We start from the raw sequence: 16260 nt of genomic DNA on the forward strand, positions 1-16260 counted from the left end.
ATAAAGTCGTAAAATCATATTGTTGTGACTGTAAACCGCCGAAAAACACGCGTTGAACTTGTTCCACATGCTTTATACTCCATAAAATTGCCTAATTACGAATTTTAATTACTGCCTGGGTGCGTGAAAGGCTTGAATTGGCTGAAATCGAAATTCGAGTTGAAAGTGAATGCCAAGTTTACCCGTGGTTAGCATAATTGTATTGACGCATGTGCGCATTAAGTCATGTTTTCACACCGGTAACCTACGCACTTTTTAATTTTCAATTTCAATTCGCCGTAAAAAGTGTACTTAAGTGGAAACAATCAATGCATTCGACAATGAATAATCGAATGGAGTATTGTGCTAAATGCGTTTTCGAGTGTAATTAAAAATTAATAACTACTTAGTGAAGTGAAGTAGTAGTGAAGTGACTTAAGTCATGTAAATCGGTTTTGTTATTCGTATCATGGTCATTGGAAGTGATCACGAACGCCTTCAAGTATATCACTATCACTTTATTATAAAAAAAATTAAAAATTTTAAAATTTATATAAAAATTTTGTTAGGTTAAGTAGGGTTATGTAATTTTTTAAGGCAATTATCATTTTACTTAACATTTTCTACCAAAAACTCATATAGATTATAACTATGGCTCATTATAAAGAAATCAATGTCAATCAACAATTGTCGAAGCTAAATTAACTCGTCGACAACAATTTACAACTGCAACATTTTCCACAATAGAAATCCAGCGCTACTGGAATAAAATGATGCAATAAATGAGCAAAAACCCGAGAGTAACTAGAAAATATAAATTAGCAATAAAGTCGTCATTTGTGCTCTGTCAGTTTTTTGCGATTGATTTTGATGGCGCAGTTGACGACACAGGAATTTCTTTTTGTTGCATCAGAAAACAACAAAGTCACACAACGTTTTCTATCTTGATTCAACAAAGCGATCATCACGGAACGGAATTATCACCGGTGTGACATGTGACGAAAGTAAAAGTCACTGCAGCGACTAACGAGACGCGAGGTTAGACGTGATGTGAGGTTATGTTAACAGTTAACACAATGAATCATATAAAGTTCAAAGCGTTCAAAAGCTTAAATCATTATATTAATGCATCATTAAGCAATTATCATGTAATACTGCAAGCAGACGCACAACATGAATGCGAATGTCGTTCATTCAGAGAAGATGGTTTTTTTCGCTTTCGAGGGTTCCCACAAATGTAATAATAATTAAAATTATTAGACTGTCTTTTATAATAACTCTTGGAACTTTGACTTTTGGAAACAAAACTTCATTATGAATAAGGTAATTTTTTTTAGTTTTAATTGGTTGCGTATTAATATGAAATGAAAGTAAATTTTTGGTAAAAAGTGAAAAAAGTGAAAAATTTCATCAAATGTTTCGTAATTTATAGGTTAAGTGATTTTTTTGGTTAATTTCTTCATAAATCGCTTTAGATACACACAATACAATACTTTATACACTATAGTGAATAATATATGACCCTATGACACTTTTAATAATAATAATATATCGATTCATGAATAATATGAATTTTGCAATAATACCACTTGGTCTGCAGGCAACGCACAACTTTCTGTGCTCTTATTCCCAGCGCAAGAAAATAGTAAAAGTAAAATATTAATATAAATGCAAACAGCGGACATATTTTTGATTTTTAAGCAATAAACACACAACATTCAAATCTTGAGTATTATTTTCTGTTACGCAAAATCAGAAACAAAATCAATTTTGAATCTGTATGGCATTTCTTTTTGTGCGGCGTGTCTATAATCCGCACTTAATCTTATTTTTATTGCGTCGTACACGATGATAATTGCAGATTGTCAATGGGCAATCAATCATATGCGTAAAAGCAATTTACTTTTACAATTACATTTACAAATTCAAGTAGGTACTAATAATCGTATTAGTTATGCAATAATAATAATAATAATAGGAATAGTGTCTACAAAGGCGGAGATAATTATAATACAAGTACATATTATTATTATCATGATTTTGTAACTTTTGTGATTTGAAAGGGTAACAGATGGCGCTACTTCATAAAAATTTGACAAGTTATGTAATTTTTTGAAGGGTTTTGACTTTATTTTGACCGTAAATTACATAACCGCGTTTTTACTTAGTAGAAAACTGCAAATTGCAGTTATTGAACACGCAGCGCCATCTATCGTATAAAATGTTAAGTAAAATGCAAAATGACGTATAAAATTACATAACCTAAGTTAACCTATCAACATTTTTGTTTTTTTGTGTATTTTTCTTGAAATACTACTAATTATTCATACTATTATCATAAAAATTGATATTTATTGCAATAAATTACATTTTTATTGCTTATTTTTGAAGATAAAGGAAGTTAAGTAAATGTACAAAGTAAATTTATAGTGCAACACGTAAATTAGGGTCGTGCCAATTAAAAAATCGAAATACTTGCATTTATAATCTCGAATCTTGGTTGGATAATAATGCAAATACTTGTAGATGCAGGTGCGCAGTACACACTTATAATTATACACTAACATATGCTTTCAGTTAAAGTCTAAGTCTCAACTCTTGAGTTTGAGTGCAATTTTGACTTCGTTTGGTTTCATTTTACTGCATATTGAAAATATAGAAAGACTTCCTGTAGTAACAAACAAATTTCCTTGTTAATACCATTCCTCCACTCAAAAATAATCAGAATTTATTATGGAATAGTAATAAAATGTATTTATTGTAAAATAATTTTGAAAAGAAGTGGTTGTTAAGTGTTCTTGATACAAAGTGAAACTTTGTTCTACGTTTTTGTTTCGTTTCGCCGTTTTCTCGCCGTTTTTTTTCGTTGTTAACTTGCCTGCTGCTCTAATAATGTAGTCATTATATCGCTTATGGGAATTGATTTGCATTCTTCGCGTTAACGCAGCCAGCAAAACATTGCCTGGCATGATATGATGGTGAAAGAAGAAATCGAAAACAACTTCACACCGTTCACACTGCATGCGAAGAAAACCGAGACAATAAAAATTTATTCAAGTACAAATCGGAAGCAAAAAGTCACAGAATTTTACGTAGAAATCAATAAATAAATAAATTTAATTGATTTTATCTTTCGCGTGATTTATGACTCAAATTTATTCATCTTACATGAGTTTTTGCTTGTTTGCGTTAATGAACACATCTTTTACATTGATGACATAAATAATTTATAGAAAAAAATTATTTAGTAGCTGTAGGATTACATATTTTACTGAATCCCAACAAAACAACTCATTAATAACATTTTTAGTAAAAGTTTAAAGCCTGATTGATTATAAAACAGTAATTTATTGATTTCTATGCATAAATCAATTGAAAATATCAATTGACACTGTTTTTTGTAATTTTAATTTGTTTATGCTTAGATTCAGAACAAAGAATCAACAAATAGTCGCTAATTAAAGTTTTTGTTGGTAATTTATTGTTTTTCTTGTCGTTACAGCCTTATCTCTATTGCTGGGATAATTAACACACTCGCCGACGACCGAAACATTTGCTGTATAAGGAGAATTAAGCAAATTAAGCGCGCTGAAGTTGCTAATGAGCTAAAGTTATAATCTACACGATAAACACACATTGTTTTGTGTTTTTATTTGGTAGGAAACTGTAAATTGTGATAATTGAACGTGCAGCGCCATCTATGGCATAAAATGTTATGTAGAATACAAAGTGACGTGTAAAATTACATAACCTTACTTAACCTGTCAAAATTTTCATTTATTTTTACATTTTTCTTAAAATCTTTGTAATTGTTTATACAACTGTCACCCAAATTGACATTTATTACAATAAATTACACAACCGCACTTAACCTCTGCAACAATAGGCCATAAATTAATATTCACATGAAAATTATGAACTTTGATGCGATTTCTTGACGTTTTTTTTGACCACCTACGGCGATTTGAGTTTGAAAAATTTGCATAAACTTTGAAATGTCATATTTTATCCACGGATGATGATAATTAACTTTGTTTCTCCAACATTTCTTCTGAATACAAGAATAAACACGCAGAGAGAAACAAAAAAACAAGAGTCATCTAATATCTAATTGAACCATCATCTTCGCATACATTATAAGCCACGCTGAGAAAAATAATCAACTAAATATGTTTGCATAACTTGCGCTGCGAGTTTCGAAGCTCAATCAAAGTTAAAGGTTAGCGTTTACGAGTTTAAGCTGGAGATGAGAGTTAATTTCGTGTTTTGGTGACTTTTGCCGATCATCACTGCTCATTCATAAACATTTTCAATAAAAGTAAAAGTAAAATGTCGTTAAATACTTAGTAATACTTTTAAATCAATAAAAATAGAATTAAATTAAGTTTTTATTAAATATGTGACCAAATATACACGTTAGGTGTTTAGATTTACAACTTTGGTTGCCTATTTTATAAAAATTATAGAAATGATAAATTATGCGGTTATTTGATTGGCCATTTCTGAATGTAATCATTCATACGTAATATATGTTACTGAGTAACATTACCTTGAAAGACTTTAACGAGAAATCAACTTATTATTGCAATAAAGATTCGCCCACGATTACTGACGATGATGAGTGCGTTTGTTAACCAATAATCAATAATTCTGTAATATGGTAAAAGGTAACAGTCAATTGATGCATGACATTTAAGTTCAAGGCTTTTAAAGCGTATTTTAATATGAAATTAATGCATTTAAATTAAAATTAAACAACCTATTAAAAAATAAAAGTTAAAATCACACATTTAACGTATGCAACATCATAAACACATTTTACAACTATATTATATCAATATTTACAACTCTACATGTGTTGTATGATAAACATAACGTGTAAAGTTGTAATAATAATAATAATACTAAACAAAACTATCTCTACAATAAACTAACATAGTATTTATTTCATTTTTAGTAGTTTAACATAGGCAACTTTCAATACACATCCGCACTGTTTTTAGCCTGACTCACAAAATGGACGCACACTCGTTCGACGTCAATTAATTCCTCCTAGATTCGCGACATTCTAATTAACGGAACAAGCGTCTAGCAGCCTGTAACATTTATTTGATTGTGTAGAGTGAACACGCCCAGACATGTCCAAGAGTAAATCGCGTCTAAACACGGATGTTTGCGCCGATTGCGGTGCAACAGGTGAGTTAATACACTTGACTATCTAATACTTAAGTAGACTTAAGTGTTGTCCATGTTGACTTAGGGCTTATTTATGAAAATATTTAATTTTACGTGTTTTTATTTATTAGATCCAACATGGGCGAGTATAAACCGTGGTATTCTACTGTGTGTGCAGTGCTGCAACACCCACAGAAGTCTTGGTCGACACATTTCTATAGTTAAGTCACTTAAGAGCATGTGGCCAGCATCATTATTAGCTGTGAGTAATATTTTATTCTATTTATTTGCCATATAATTATTTATATTGAAATTTTGTTATATTTGGGGATTTTATTCAAATATATTTGACTTTAGATGGTGCATGCATTAAACACTGGAGGTGCGAATAGTATTTGGGAGTACGCATTGGATAAAGACTCAAAATTGAGCAAGCGAAAGGCACAACCAAATGATTCATTAGAGTAAGATTAAATATCATCAAAAAACAACACTAATCTATTAATATCATAAATTTATATAGAGATAAAGCGAAATTTATTCGCGCAAAACATCAACACAACGAATTTCTCCAACGTCCATTGCGAGATGACACATTATGCATGGAAAATGAACTTGGGAAACAACTGCATGCAAGTGTACGCAGTAGTAATGTTATTATGTCATTGAAGTTGTTAGTACAAGGAGCAGATCCTAATTATTTTCATGATGAAAAAGGTTCTACTCCTTTGCATGCCGCGGTGAAAGCGAATCAGATCAGTCAATGTGAATTGTTGATTACTTATGGTGCTGATCCAACTTATCCGGATGCCAGTGGGAATACACCTATACATTATGCTAGGTATTTTTTATCTTTTTCCTTAAAAAAATGTTTTTAAATTGATAATATTTGTGTTTTTGACGTTTTTAAAGGCAAGGAATTAATACAAATGTGTTGAATCGTTTGGTGGAGGCGCAATACGAGGTCACCGATAAGTTTTATCAGTTTTTATGCATGCGGAAGCCCGAGCATCAAAATGGCGTGCACTTTTTGGTTCCAAAAGTGTTGACGCAATCATCACCGTCAGCATCAGAGAAATTGAGAAAGGTAAGTTACACAACACAACAAAAACTGTGGTAAACATGATAAAAACACATTTATTACCTAGCTTCCGAATAATATATTTGAAGAACTTGTCAAAGATGTTTCTGATGAAGTGGATCGACGTGAAACTGAAGCTTGTAAGTAAATAACTTTAATTTTATCATAACTAACTAATAAAATTAATATTATTCGATTATATTATGCTAACAAGGAGTTTAAGTAAGTTTTTTCCTCATACCGCGCGCCATTTTATATAAATTTAATTTAAAAAAACAAAATGGCGTCTTTTTAGCATGGTTGGGTAGCTCAGACACAATCGACCTCCCTGTCGTGCCATTTCTGCCTGTAAACCACGCATTTTCAACCACACGCAATCAATCACGCCAAAAACTCGCGCGTTTCGCCACACCTGAATTGAAAGCACTCGTCCGCGACATTTTAGACGATGTTCAACGCAGAGCTAAAGCCCGAACATCTTCTGAACTGACAGATGAAGATCCTCTCTATGATTCTGTAGCTTCTGATGATGATTACGCACAGGTTGCCTCTGATGATGAGAAATCATCAACGGCAACCAAACAAAAACAATCTCCTACACGAGATGTGAATCAGAATGTAAAATCACAAACAAAAACAAACGCACAGGCGAGTAATCATGTAGACAGTGAAAAATATGCGGATTTAATGAAGAAATTACGTGAATCTGATAACACTATCACAGATTTGAAGGGAGAAGTTGGTAATCTAAAGGCGTTGGTGGAACATTTAAGTATTATCAATCATGATCTGAGGTCCCGATTGTCACATGTGGAGATTTCATCGAATGGTAACAGAATGTCACCATCACCAGTCAGGGACAGTGGGTCACAATCATTAGATCCCGGTTTATTACACGTAAAGTTTATATTTTAATTGTTTTCTTTAATTTTATGCAAAAAATTTTAATTTTATAGAATCGACATGAAGATTCTCATTCATTATCATCTCTTACAAATGATCGTGTGTTGGTTGGTGATAACAACAATGAAATTGATAAAAATACAACATCGAAACGTATCCAGAGGCCCAATTCAATGTATGAAACCCGTGAGGGTCTCAGGACATTAAATTGGCAAACAATGAAAAACCAGGTAAAGTTTAACAACATAATTTTATTTATTTTGTGTTAAAAATTGTTTTTGACAGATTAAACAGCAGCCATTACAGAGCCAAAAGAATCAAAACGTAATGCAATGTATTGAACCAGTAACTCGTGGTATTTCTGATTTGTGGAAGTGTATTCAAGGCACAGGACGTGACAATTGCATTCATCATGCTGACCGCATTTGTTTCGCGGTTACAAATCTAACAAAAGCAATTCCTGCGGTAAGTTAATCAAAAAAATGTAAAAGTAATAAAAGTGAGGTTATAAAATGTAAATTTTTATCAACAGGAAGCTGGTAGTGATGTAGTAAAACAACTTTTAGACAGCGTGGCGCAGTTGCAAGCGAATTGTATCGGATTACAAAACGCAAAACCCTCTGACACGATACAATCTGAAAAGATGATGACACAGGTACGTACATGCGCGTATGAAATAGCAAAAGCCACAAAAGAACTCCTTACGAAGTACAACACTCATTAAATTTAATTTTTTTGAGTTTTTGCTTTAAAGTTTTAATATATATAGAAAATAATGAATATCGAAGCTTTAATCAATAAGACTGCAGTATAAGTGCAACGTACAAGCTTCTATCATGGACTGAAATATCATGTATTTTATATTAGTAGAGTTTATTTGAGATAATAATTACACTTGTACACGTTTTAACTGAATGCTCTACTTATTACAAGCATTTCCACACGACAATCGCCATGTTGCCGCCGAAGAACATATACAGCAGATTGGAGCACTCGTAGGTGATTTCAAACCCGAAGCCTTCACCCACCACGACATGAAATGGCGGCCCAAACTTTTTATCCATTTGTTCTTTGATCATCTTCGCAGCTGCTTCGTTATTCGCCGCGAATTTCTCGCATGCAGTCACTGCCATTTCCATTGATTCTTGTTTCATTTCCTCGGGCATATCTGATTCTCTGATTAGCGGATAAGTGTGCACGATTTTTTTCACTTCTATGGGTGCTACTAGTGCTTCATCGGGTACAGCCGTCGCCATTTTATAAATCTTTATAAGACGAGATAAAAATTGCGGTGTTTTCGGTGTCGCTTTGCAAAATATTTATTTCGTGAGCGTAACTATGGTGATATATAAATAAGTATTGATTTTGGGATACAATCATCTTAGGTATAATGTAAAGAATGAAATAACCAACAAACCGCAGATCAAAAACGAGTAGGAAATCATCAATCTGACGTTTTTCTTGTGTTCCTGATACAATTGTCGTTTATTGAGGCGTGGATCCGTGCGGCTTTTGCGTAAAGGCATCATTTGTAACAAGAGTGGTTCCATTATAACCACTTTAGTTGATGAACATGACGCCAATTCAACTGTGGCATCATCATCATCCTCACCCAAGGTCATGGACCTATCTTCATCAACAGGTGATATTTCATCTAAATCTTCTTGTATTTGACGTTTTTTAGATACCAATACAACTGCGTTGTTTTTAAACTGCAGTGGTACACGATTTGTGTGTTTATCGAAAGGTAGATTCAGTAAAGTTGTGAAAGAGCATTTGAAAATTGGCGCTGGTTTATATCCAAGTATTTGACAGAATTGTGAAGGTTGTGTAGATGTTGAAGGTGTAGATAAATCAGTACAAGATTGTGTGTGGTTGCGGTAGTGCTGTGTGGTACTAAGATGTGGGTTCAAGACAGGTTGTGATTGACTGCGTGATGTGATGGGTTCTACGAGTGTGCGGCAGTGTCAATTAGACATTTCAATACGCTGTAAGTCATGCAGAACTTCTAGGATGCTACTCATACTCCACGCCTGTGTTCGACAACTGTCCCTGCAGTAAGCGCCATCTGCGTTGGTCAATTCAGGTAACCCTCGCCATTCAGAGCTCTGTAAGTCTACGAAATGATTCGCGAGTACTGCTTTTACATGTGTGATTGCTTCCGGGAGTTTGTTGACCTTCGCTCCAAAAATCAATTTGGCTCGTAGGTAATACCCAGTGGGCCATAGCCATTCGGGGCCTTGATGGTAGTTAAACCCATGCGCGATTGTTTTATCCTCGGAATCATTTGAGTTGTCATAGTCTCCTCTATAATTCCAATCTTCAGAATCTAGGGTTTTCATCCCGAGTGGACCTAGGAGGTATTTCTCTGCTTGTTCAAGTGCTTTCCATGCTTTTGTAGGATTGAACAACTCTGGGGCTGTTACCATGGCAACTGGGAAGTTGCACCGTAGTTGGTAATCAGTCCATGGGCGACTTGCCCCGTAGCAATCCTTGTAGACATTCTTTTTGTGGATTAGTTTATTCTCAACTTCAGAATCTGCTTCATCAATCCAGAATAACTTCTCGAAGTTCACTTGGATTTTCTCAGCCCATTCTTTGAAGGTCCACCGGACAAATGTACCATTTTTCTGTTTTCTTTGTACGGAATTATGTGGGTAGTAGTGGTCGTCATGCATCTTGGTCAACCACGTGATGACCCCTTTACATAACCCTATCAATTCCACAGCGCTGCCATCCCTAGGCGTTGCAACCTTCCCTTTGATACCCGCTTTCTGGGACGAACCCATTTTATCCATCCATGTCCCACAGTTGTGTTCATTCCCACCGAAGACAAACCCTGTCTCCGGATGGATCCCAATTTGATTGTTGAAGCCCTGATCCACCATGTGTTCATCAATCTTACTCCCAGCGTTTCTTTCCCTGAAGGTCATCCCTTGGAAGTGTACCTCTAAAGCCTCATGCATTACTCTATGTAGAGGTTGATCACAGGTACCCGGGGAATGGGCTTCGGAGTCATCTTTCGGGAATATCCTACTTACAGGGTCTTGGAAGATGCTTTCTCCTCCGGGGACTTCTTCAACGTAGGATTTTATGCTGTACAACCACCACCAGACTGCATCCCGACAGTTGAATCGTGAATTCTTTCCTCCGTCTAGTAAATTCGGGATCAACCCATGTCGTAAACAAGCCGCGTATGCAAGAATCATATATCTAGCATCTTGATACCTCCCAGTTAGGATGTACAACCCTCTCAGGGCGATGAAAGTATCCCTTCCCCAGTTTCTCATGTACCCCGTGGCGAAATGTGGAAGACCTGCTGATAAACTGGAAGTAATCTCAATTTCATCCCCGATTATTACAATATTCGGAGGTGGGTCCTTCAATTTTGGTGATAGAGTGGGCAAACGGGCTGATTTTACAAACGCCCCAAATTGTACAGACCCCAGGGCCAGTGCCCTTACAAACACAGACCCATGTTTAACAAAATCGCCCATTTTCTGGGCAGATGCCTCAATCAACTCCACGTAAATCTTGGTAATAATTGCATCAAAATACGCAGGTATCAAATACCTAGGAATCTTCTTCAATTCCTGTGTGTTATCTTCAATCCAATCTCCCAGGAGTTTGGTGGTTTTGTGGAGTTGTAATCTCCTATGTATATACTCCAATAACCAATCACCTTTCCTGAGGTTATCACACAGGGGATGCCCCAAATCATTATTGGGTCTTATCGTTGCCAAAAGGGACATTACTCCTTGTAGACCCGCATAGACCAACTCCCCATGACCAGGGACATTGTAACAACCAATATTGAACCCGTCATCGTACTCCTCCTGACTACATCTGTACAGAGCACGGTTTAAATCATTCAAGGACAAATCATTAATAATAGATTTTAGTTCCACTTGTGGGGATTCAATTAGATTTCTCAGAATCTTTACAGAACTCTGCGCGCTTTTTTTGAGGGAAACCCTAATGGCTACCACTGATCCCGGATGAAAGTTCTTAAACCCAAATTGTAACATATTGCAATCCCCCGAGGGTTGTTCAACGAGAACTTCTGATTTTTCCAATGGGAAATGCTCTTTTACAATCACCTGCATATTTCGCAATCCGTTGATATATCTATTATCCTTTTGAAAGTCATGTATATAACTATATTCATCTTTATCCGCAATGGATGCTTCGAATATAACCTCATCTAAAGTCCCTTCAACTCGTAAAGGTTTAACAGATCTCTGTGACTTTATATCGCTTTCTTTTGGTGTGGAAAACGAAGTGAAGGCAACCAGTATAACACTACTATGTGTAATAGGGTTATGTCTAGTAACGGCAACAATATCCGCGTCCATTTGATCAACGTAGACTTGCTCATAACCTTCAAAACCCAACGTGTGATGAAGTTTGTTAATAATTTTCTTCGCGTGCAAAATTCCATTGGTGAAGTTAACATATCTGACATTAGTTGGATCTGAACCCCATTCGGTATATTCACGTGTTTCTTCTACCACGTGGATATGATGTGGGACAAGTTCATCATAACCTCTTGTAGATCCACTGGCGCAGCACGCCATGTTGACCAGTGCAGTGGTAGGCAACAAGTCATACGCGGAGCGTTTCTCCACCGGGCTGGGATTATCATGTGTAAGATCCATGAACAGAGCATGCGCGATCGTAGGTGTCAATGGACGTATAGAAGGTTCATAGAAAGCACCTACCGGACTCCCTCCATATCGATAAACAAGTCTTCCTTCTTCATGTGAATCCCAAGCAGATGCCGCTTCACGGATTAAACTGGTAATACCCAATCGATTAACAAAAACATTATCCGTCAAATCTGAGTTGGTGAATAGTTCAGCCACGACGTATAAATTCGGTTTGATTATCCTCGCACAATCTAGTAAGTATTCCGCGACTACCAACGGTGTGGAATGACAGTTGTCTAACCTCACTCCATCGAAGACCCTCGCTGTTTCTTCAACATAAGTCTGCATGTGTTTCCAGAGGAATGGACAGTCTTCCGGACGTTCACCATATCGTAACTTGACACTATCACCCCAAGCGATCAATTCCCTACGTAAGTAGACATTTGCATTTGATGCAAAATTGGTTAGAGGGTCAGAATTCATCACCCAACCATTGTGGGCCATGAGGTACTTAGCATTGGGTGAGTACATTATTGATTCATGCTCAGCGTAGGTTTCCGGTTTACCATAATCGGTAAAATAGCGATAAATCAATGGTTTATCTTCGGAGATTTCTTTCCATTGCATTCCATCCGGTTGGACTCGGTAGTATCTTATCCCGGCGATTGTGTTTTCTACAGCGGCGTTCAAATCATTTTGGAGGTTATCTTCTAGGATTCTGTTGAGTTCATCCAGGGTGTTTTTGAATTCTTCTGTGCACTTTTGTATACGGGTTTCTTCATCAAAACAATCACTCCTGTGAAAAGGTTTATTTTTTAATTTTTTAATTTTGAGGTTATGAATGAGGTTATAAATACCTGTAGACATTGTAATGTTTAAGGGCTAGTTCCATATTTACAGTGCTTTTCATTCGTTTGTATTTTCTATCTGTTATAATTTGTATCCCTGGTAGATTTTCACCATTTCCAGCTGGATATGGTGATCTGGTCCTTACCAAAACCAAAAATTCGCTGACTAATTTGGTCACGTCACAAATAATCAACTCTTGAAGCCTTAGTCTTCTTAAAACCTCTGTTTGAAGACAATGCCTCACAGCCTAGAATAATTTTCGTTAAAATATTGAAGAAAACCTTTTTGAACCCACTTACATTGAGGTGATCCTCAGTAGAAATCTCTTTCGGTATCCCGGAAGTCTCATAAACTCCATCCCTGACATCCCTGGAAAACTGATACAAAGCCGCATCCAATAAATACGCAGGTCTCAAATACGGACAATTCAAACAATTGTAAGTCGCTTCCGGATGGTCCACCAACCATGGACTCTCATTAGCTGTATGGTTCAATACAATATCACAAATAGAAAGCATCTTCCATTCACTCCTCAACTTCTCAATAAAATCACTCAGTTCCTCTTTGGTTACGTGATGTTTATCATTAAACTGCGGGTTGAGTTTGAGTTGATCCCTTAGGGAGTACGAGGAGTTAGAATCTCCTAGTTCTTGGATAGGTGTGAAGTGAATCATGTTGTATCCGGCTTCCTTGGCCACAAGGAGTTTCCCAGGCCAGGTGTTGAAATGTCCAAGGGACTTTGCCAAAACAGTTTGGCATTGGATACAGTCCAATGGCAGGGGTTCATTTGGACCGAAACTGAGTTCTGGGTCAACCAAAACATACCCGGAAGCTAGAATTGATTTATCTGATCTGTCTTCCAGATAATAATGATATCCACCTGGGAGAGTCAACTTCAACTTGGCGTAGTAAGCAGTATCATCGGAGTTTTTGCAGTTGTCATCCAACCTCCATTCTAGGTCTTGGTATTCATCTCTTTTGAAGAGTCTGATACCAACTGGGTAGTTAAAAAATAACTTTCCGCGTTTCCCAAAGAGGTTAGGACCTAACCTGAATTGTAGACTCGTGTTTCTTTTGATTCTGTATATCACAGAATCTTGGTGTTGTCCGAGGGATAAATTCAGGACCCGCACAGGACCTTTATCCTTGCGTACGTCCTGCATTTGTCCACCCATGAGAGTTTTTCGTAATTCTTCACTTCTCGAGAGGATTTGGGTTAGGGTTTTGACGATTTCTTTGTGGGTATTACTAATATCACTTTGGAGGTCTTTCGGGTCCTTTTTAGGTGTCACCACTTCTTCGCTAATGGTCTCAATACTTGTCTGACGTTTAGTTTTGGTTTTTATGTGAGTTATACTCAATTGTTTTTGAAGTGGTGTGGATTGTGGAGGTTTTTGTTGTTGTTGTAACTTTCGGCTGGTTCTCTGACGTAGATTATGATAATTGCCGTAGGTATTGGCGAATTCTTCGCGAAAAGTGTCTTCAATAATTTGATTGAGTGGACGGCTCAGTTGGAGAGTGGCAGGTTGATTTTGATTCGTTTGCGGGGTTGTTGGAAGCTTGTGTATTGCCCCACCATTTAATTTTGGTGCTACCAAATCATCCCGGATTAGTGAAACTTGATTTTGGCGTTGTTGGCGTTCAACATCCGCACCTGTAACCTAAATATTTTATTTAATCTTTAAAATTAACTTCAAAACTCTTAAAAAATTTAAAATACGTTTTCTAGTTGTTTTGATATGGTTAGCATTTGATTAAGACACCATCTTGGCAGCGCCAAAGTGAGGTTAAATGTGTGTTCTTTAGTTTTCTTTATTGTGTTGCCAATTGCACCGATTGTATTCACTGCAGAAGTTAGTAAAAACTGATTTATGCCCCAAATTCGTATCCATTGTCTCCAAATGAAATTCTCGCGTTCGCGGCTGTTGATTCCGTGGTTTTTATTTCGATTTTTGCGCTTTTTCGTCGGCGGAATCAGGCGGTTTTTAACCATTTTATTTCGATTTAACTGCCGCAATTGTTTTGAACTTGTGCAAGTCGCGCGCTCGCGGATAACACATATCGAATTAACTATTTTGCACGGCGCATTTCAGTGATGTGTGATTTGTCATACACACATTTAGCTTAATCGGCGCGCGGCTGGTTGAAAGGTCGGCTGGATCACGTAAAAATCCATTCAGCGCGGCCGAATGTATCGAAAATTTGAATTTGCTCTGCAACGCGATAAGATGGGCTAATGTTGTGTTATGATGTGATGTGTTGGCGCACTCGGTCAAACGATCAAAGCTTAGTTTATGTAATGAGTTTGTTTTGCACGCAGACTAAATAAATGAGTCAATTTTCATTAATAATTTGCATTTGGAGAGAGACACATCGCATTTTCTGATTACTGGGTTAGTATTACATCTTATGCTATTAATAGGTTTTGCTTAATCGTAGATAATTTGTTATAAACAAGTTATTTTTATAGATTTACCACGTGGTTATTTTTGGACTTAATTTTTTGATATTTTTGCTTATAATTCATGAATGCCTTGCGTAAATTCAACAATTTTGGTTTCAATTTGAAGATAATTTATTTATAAATCATATTAAATCATATTAAACAAGAATTGAAGTTGTTAAACCCATAAAAAGTGCGATTTTATGCATTTTATCATATTATGGATAAGAATTTACGTATTTAATGTATGCAACCCAACATACACATAACTTTCACTTAATTAAATTAATAAATAATTAAATTTATAAGATTACTTATAATTTATTAGCAATAAATAAAAATTAAACGGATGATTAAATTACAAGCATTACACAAAAGATTTCCTGAAGAAATAATGAAATCTTGAAACAAATTTAACGATTTCTAGATAAGCATCGCACACGCAAGAAAAACATTGCGAACTAAACGAACAAAACGCATAATTAACACAAGCACGCATGCAATAAATATTAGTTAGTTTATTTATAGGCAGTAACAATACAATAAGAAAAAAAACATACCTTTAACGATCAAATACAACTACACACTTTAAAGTTGTTTTCAGATGCATAAAAAACAACTTTTCAGCTACTTTACGATAAGAGAAACTTGATTGTAATTAACGCCGTCCTGTGGAGTAAACGATAACGCAACGAAATCACCGGAGAGTGTTGATAACGCATTCGATAAAATGCAAATAAATCGCAATCGCGGTGCGCACTCCTTCGAACTCTCGCTGAATTCGCGCCGCTGACCTCTATTCGAAATCCTTTTGGCTCTCGCACGCGTAAATAGTGCGCGCACGGCAATATCACGGACGGGGACACGAGGCTTTTCAAGGTGACATTGAAAAAATTTATTTCCAACCGGTTTTATCAGTGCTACCTAAATAAACGTCATCGATTGATGCGCATTCAAATCGGGCATGCAGACGGCGTGTAAATAATGTGGTAATGATGCGAATTACCTGTTGGAAGTGTTGCTGGAAGTTGTAGGGTGCATTGTTGTGGGCGGAAGGCGGAAAATTGGAAAATTCAATGGAAATTCCAAGGTCATGTTAGTAAAATAACATTTTGCAGTGTTACCAATGAAAGGAAAACAAAATTCCCTAGAAAACCAGCTGATTTTATTGTTTTTTTATA

The 16260-nt window shown here is 36.1% G+C and overlaps 3 protein-coding genes across 4 annotated transcripts; 1 reads left to right on the forward strand and 2 right to left on the reverse strand.

Annotated features, from left to right (window-relative positions):
• The first annotated feature begins 4898 nt into the window (after nucleotides 1-4898).
• Git (ARF GTPase-activating protein GIT1) lies at nucleotides 4899-8048 on the forward strand. The gene is made up of 10 exons (XM_065299538.1): nucleotides 4899-5175; nucleotides 5286-5416; nucleotides 5512-5618; nucleotides 5678-5995; nucleotides 6067-6241; nucleotides 6303-6375; nucleotides 6531-7132; nucleotides 7192-7368; nucleotides 7424-7603; nucleotides 7671-8048. The coding sequence occupies exons 1-10, from the start codon at nucleotides 5118-5120 to the stop codon at nucleotides 7860-7862; spliced, it is 2013 nt and encodes a 670-aa protein (XP_065155610.1). The 5' UTR covers nucleotides 4899-5117; the 3' UTR covers nucleotides 7863-8048.
• LOC135789619 (dynein axonemal light chain 4) lies at nucleotides 7995-8394 on the reverse strand. The gene has a single exon (XM_065299540.1). It carries the CDS (start codon nucleotides 8392-8394, stop codon nucleotides 8065-8067), a length of 330 nt encoding a protein of 109 aa, XP_065155612.1. The 3' UTR covers nucleotides 7995-8064.
• Nucleotides 8395-8432: 38 nt separating this feature from the next.
• LOC135789615 (glycogen debranching enzyme) lies at nucleotides 8433-16173 on the reverse strand. Of its 2 annotated transcripts, none has more exons than XM_065299535.1 (4): nucleotides 16086-16173; nucleotides 12936-14297; nucleotides 12645-12883; nucleotides 8433-12583 (listed from the first exon to the last, which is right to left on the reverse strand). In XM_065299535.1, the coding sequence occupies exons 2-4, from the start codon at nucleotides 13809-13811 to the stop codon at nucleotides 9106-9108; spliced, it is 4593 nt and encodes a 1530-aa protein (XP_065155607.1). In that variant the 5' UTR covers nucleotides 13812-14297; nucleotides 16086-16173; the 3' UTR covers nucleotides 8433-9105. The 2 variants fall into 2 exon arrangements, with proteins under 2 accessions (XP_065155607.1, XP_065155606.1); XM_065299534.1 differs by lacking the exon at nucleotides 16086-16173 and adding an exon at nucleotides 14357-14894.
• Nucleotides 16174-16260: the final 87 nt, after the last annotated feature.

The sequence above is a fragment of the Atheta coriaria genome, unplaced genomic scaffold, assembly GCF_025399875.1.
Source record: "Atheta coriaria isolate IRGN ID8LTWV9N9 unplaced genomic scaffold, Caltech_Dcor_3.1 hic_scaffold_3_pilon, whole genome shotgun sequence".
NCBI classification, from domain to species: Eukaryota; Metazoa; Arthropoda; class Insecta; order Coleoptera; family Staphylinidae; genus Dalotia; species Dalotia coriaria.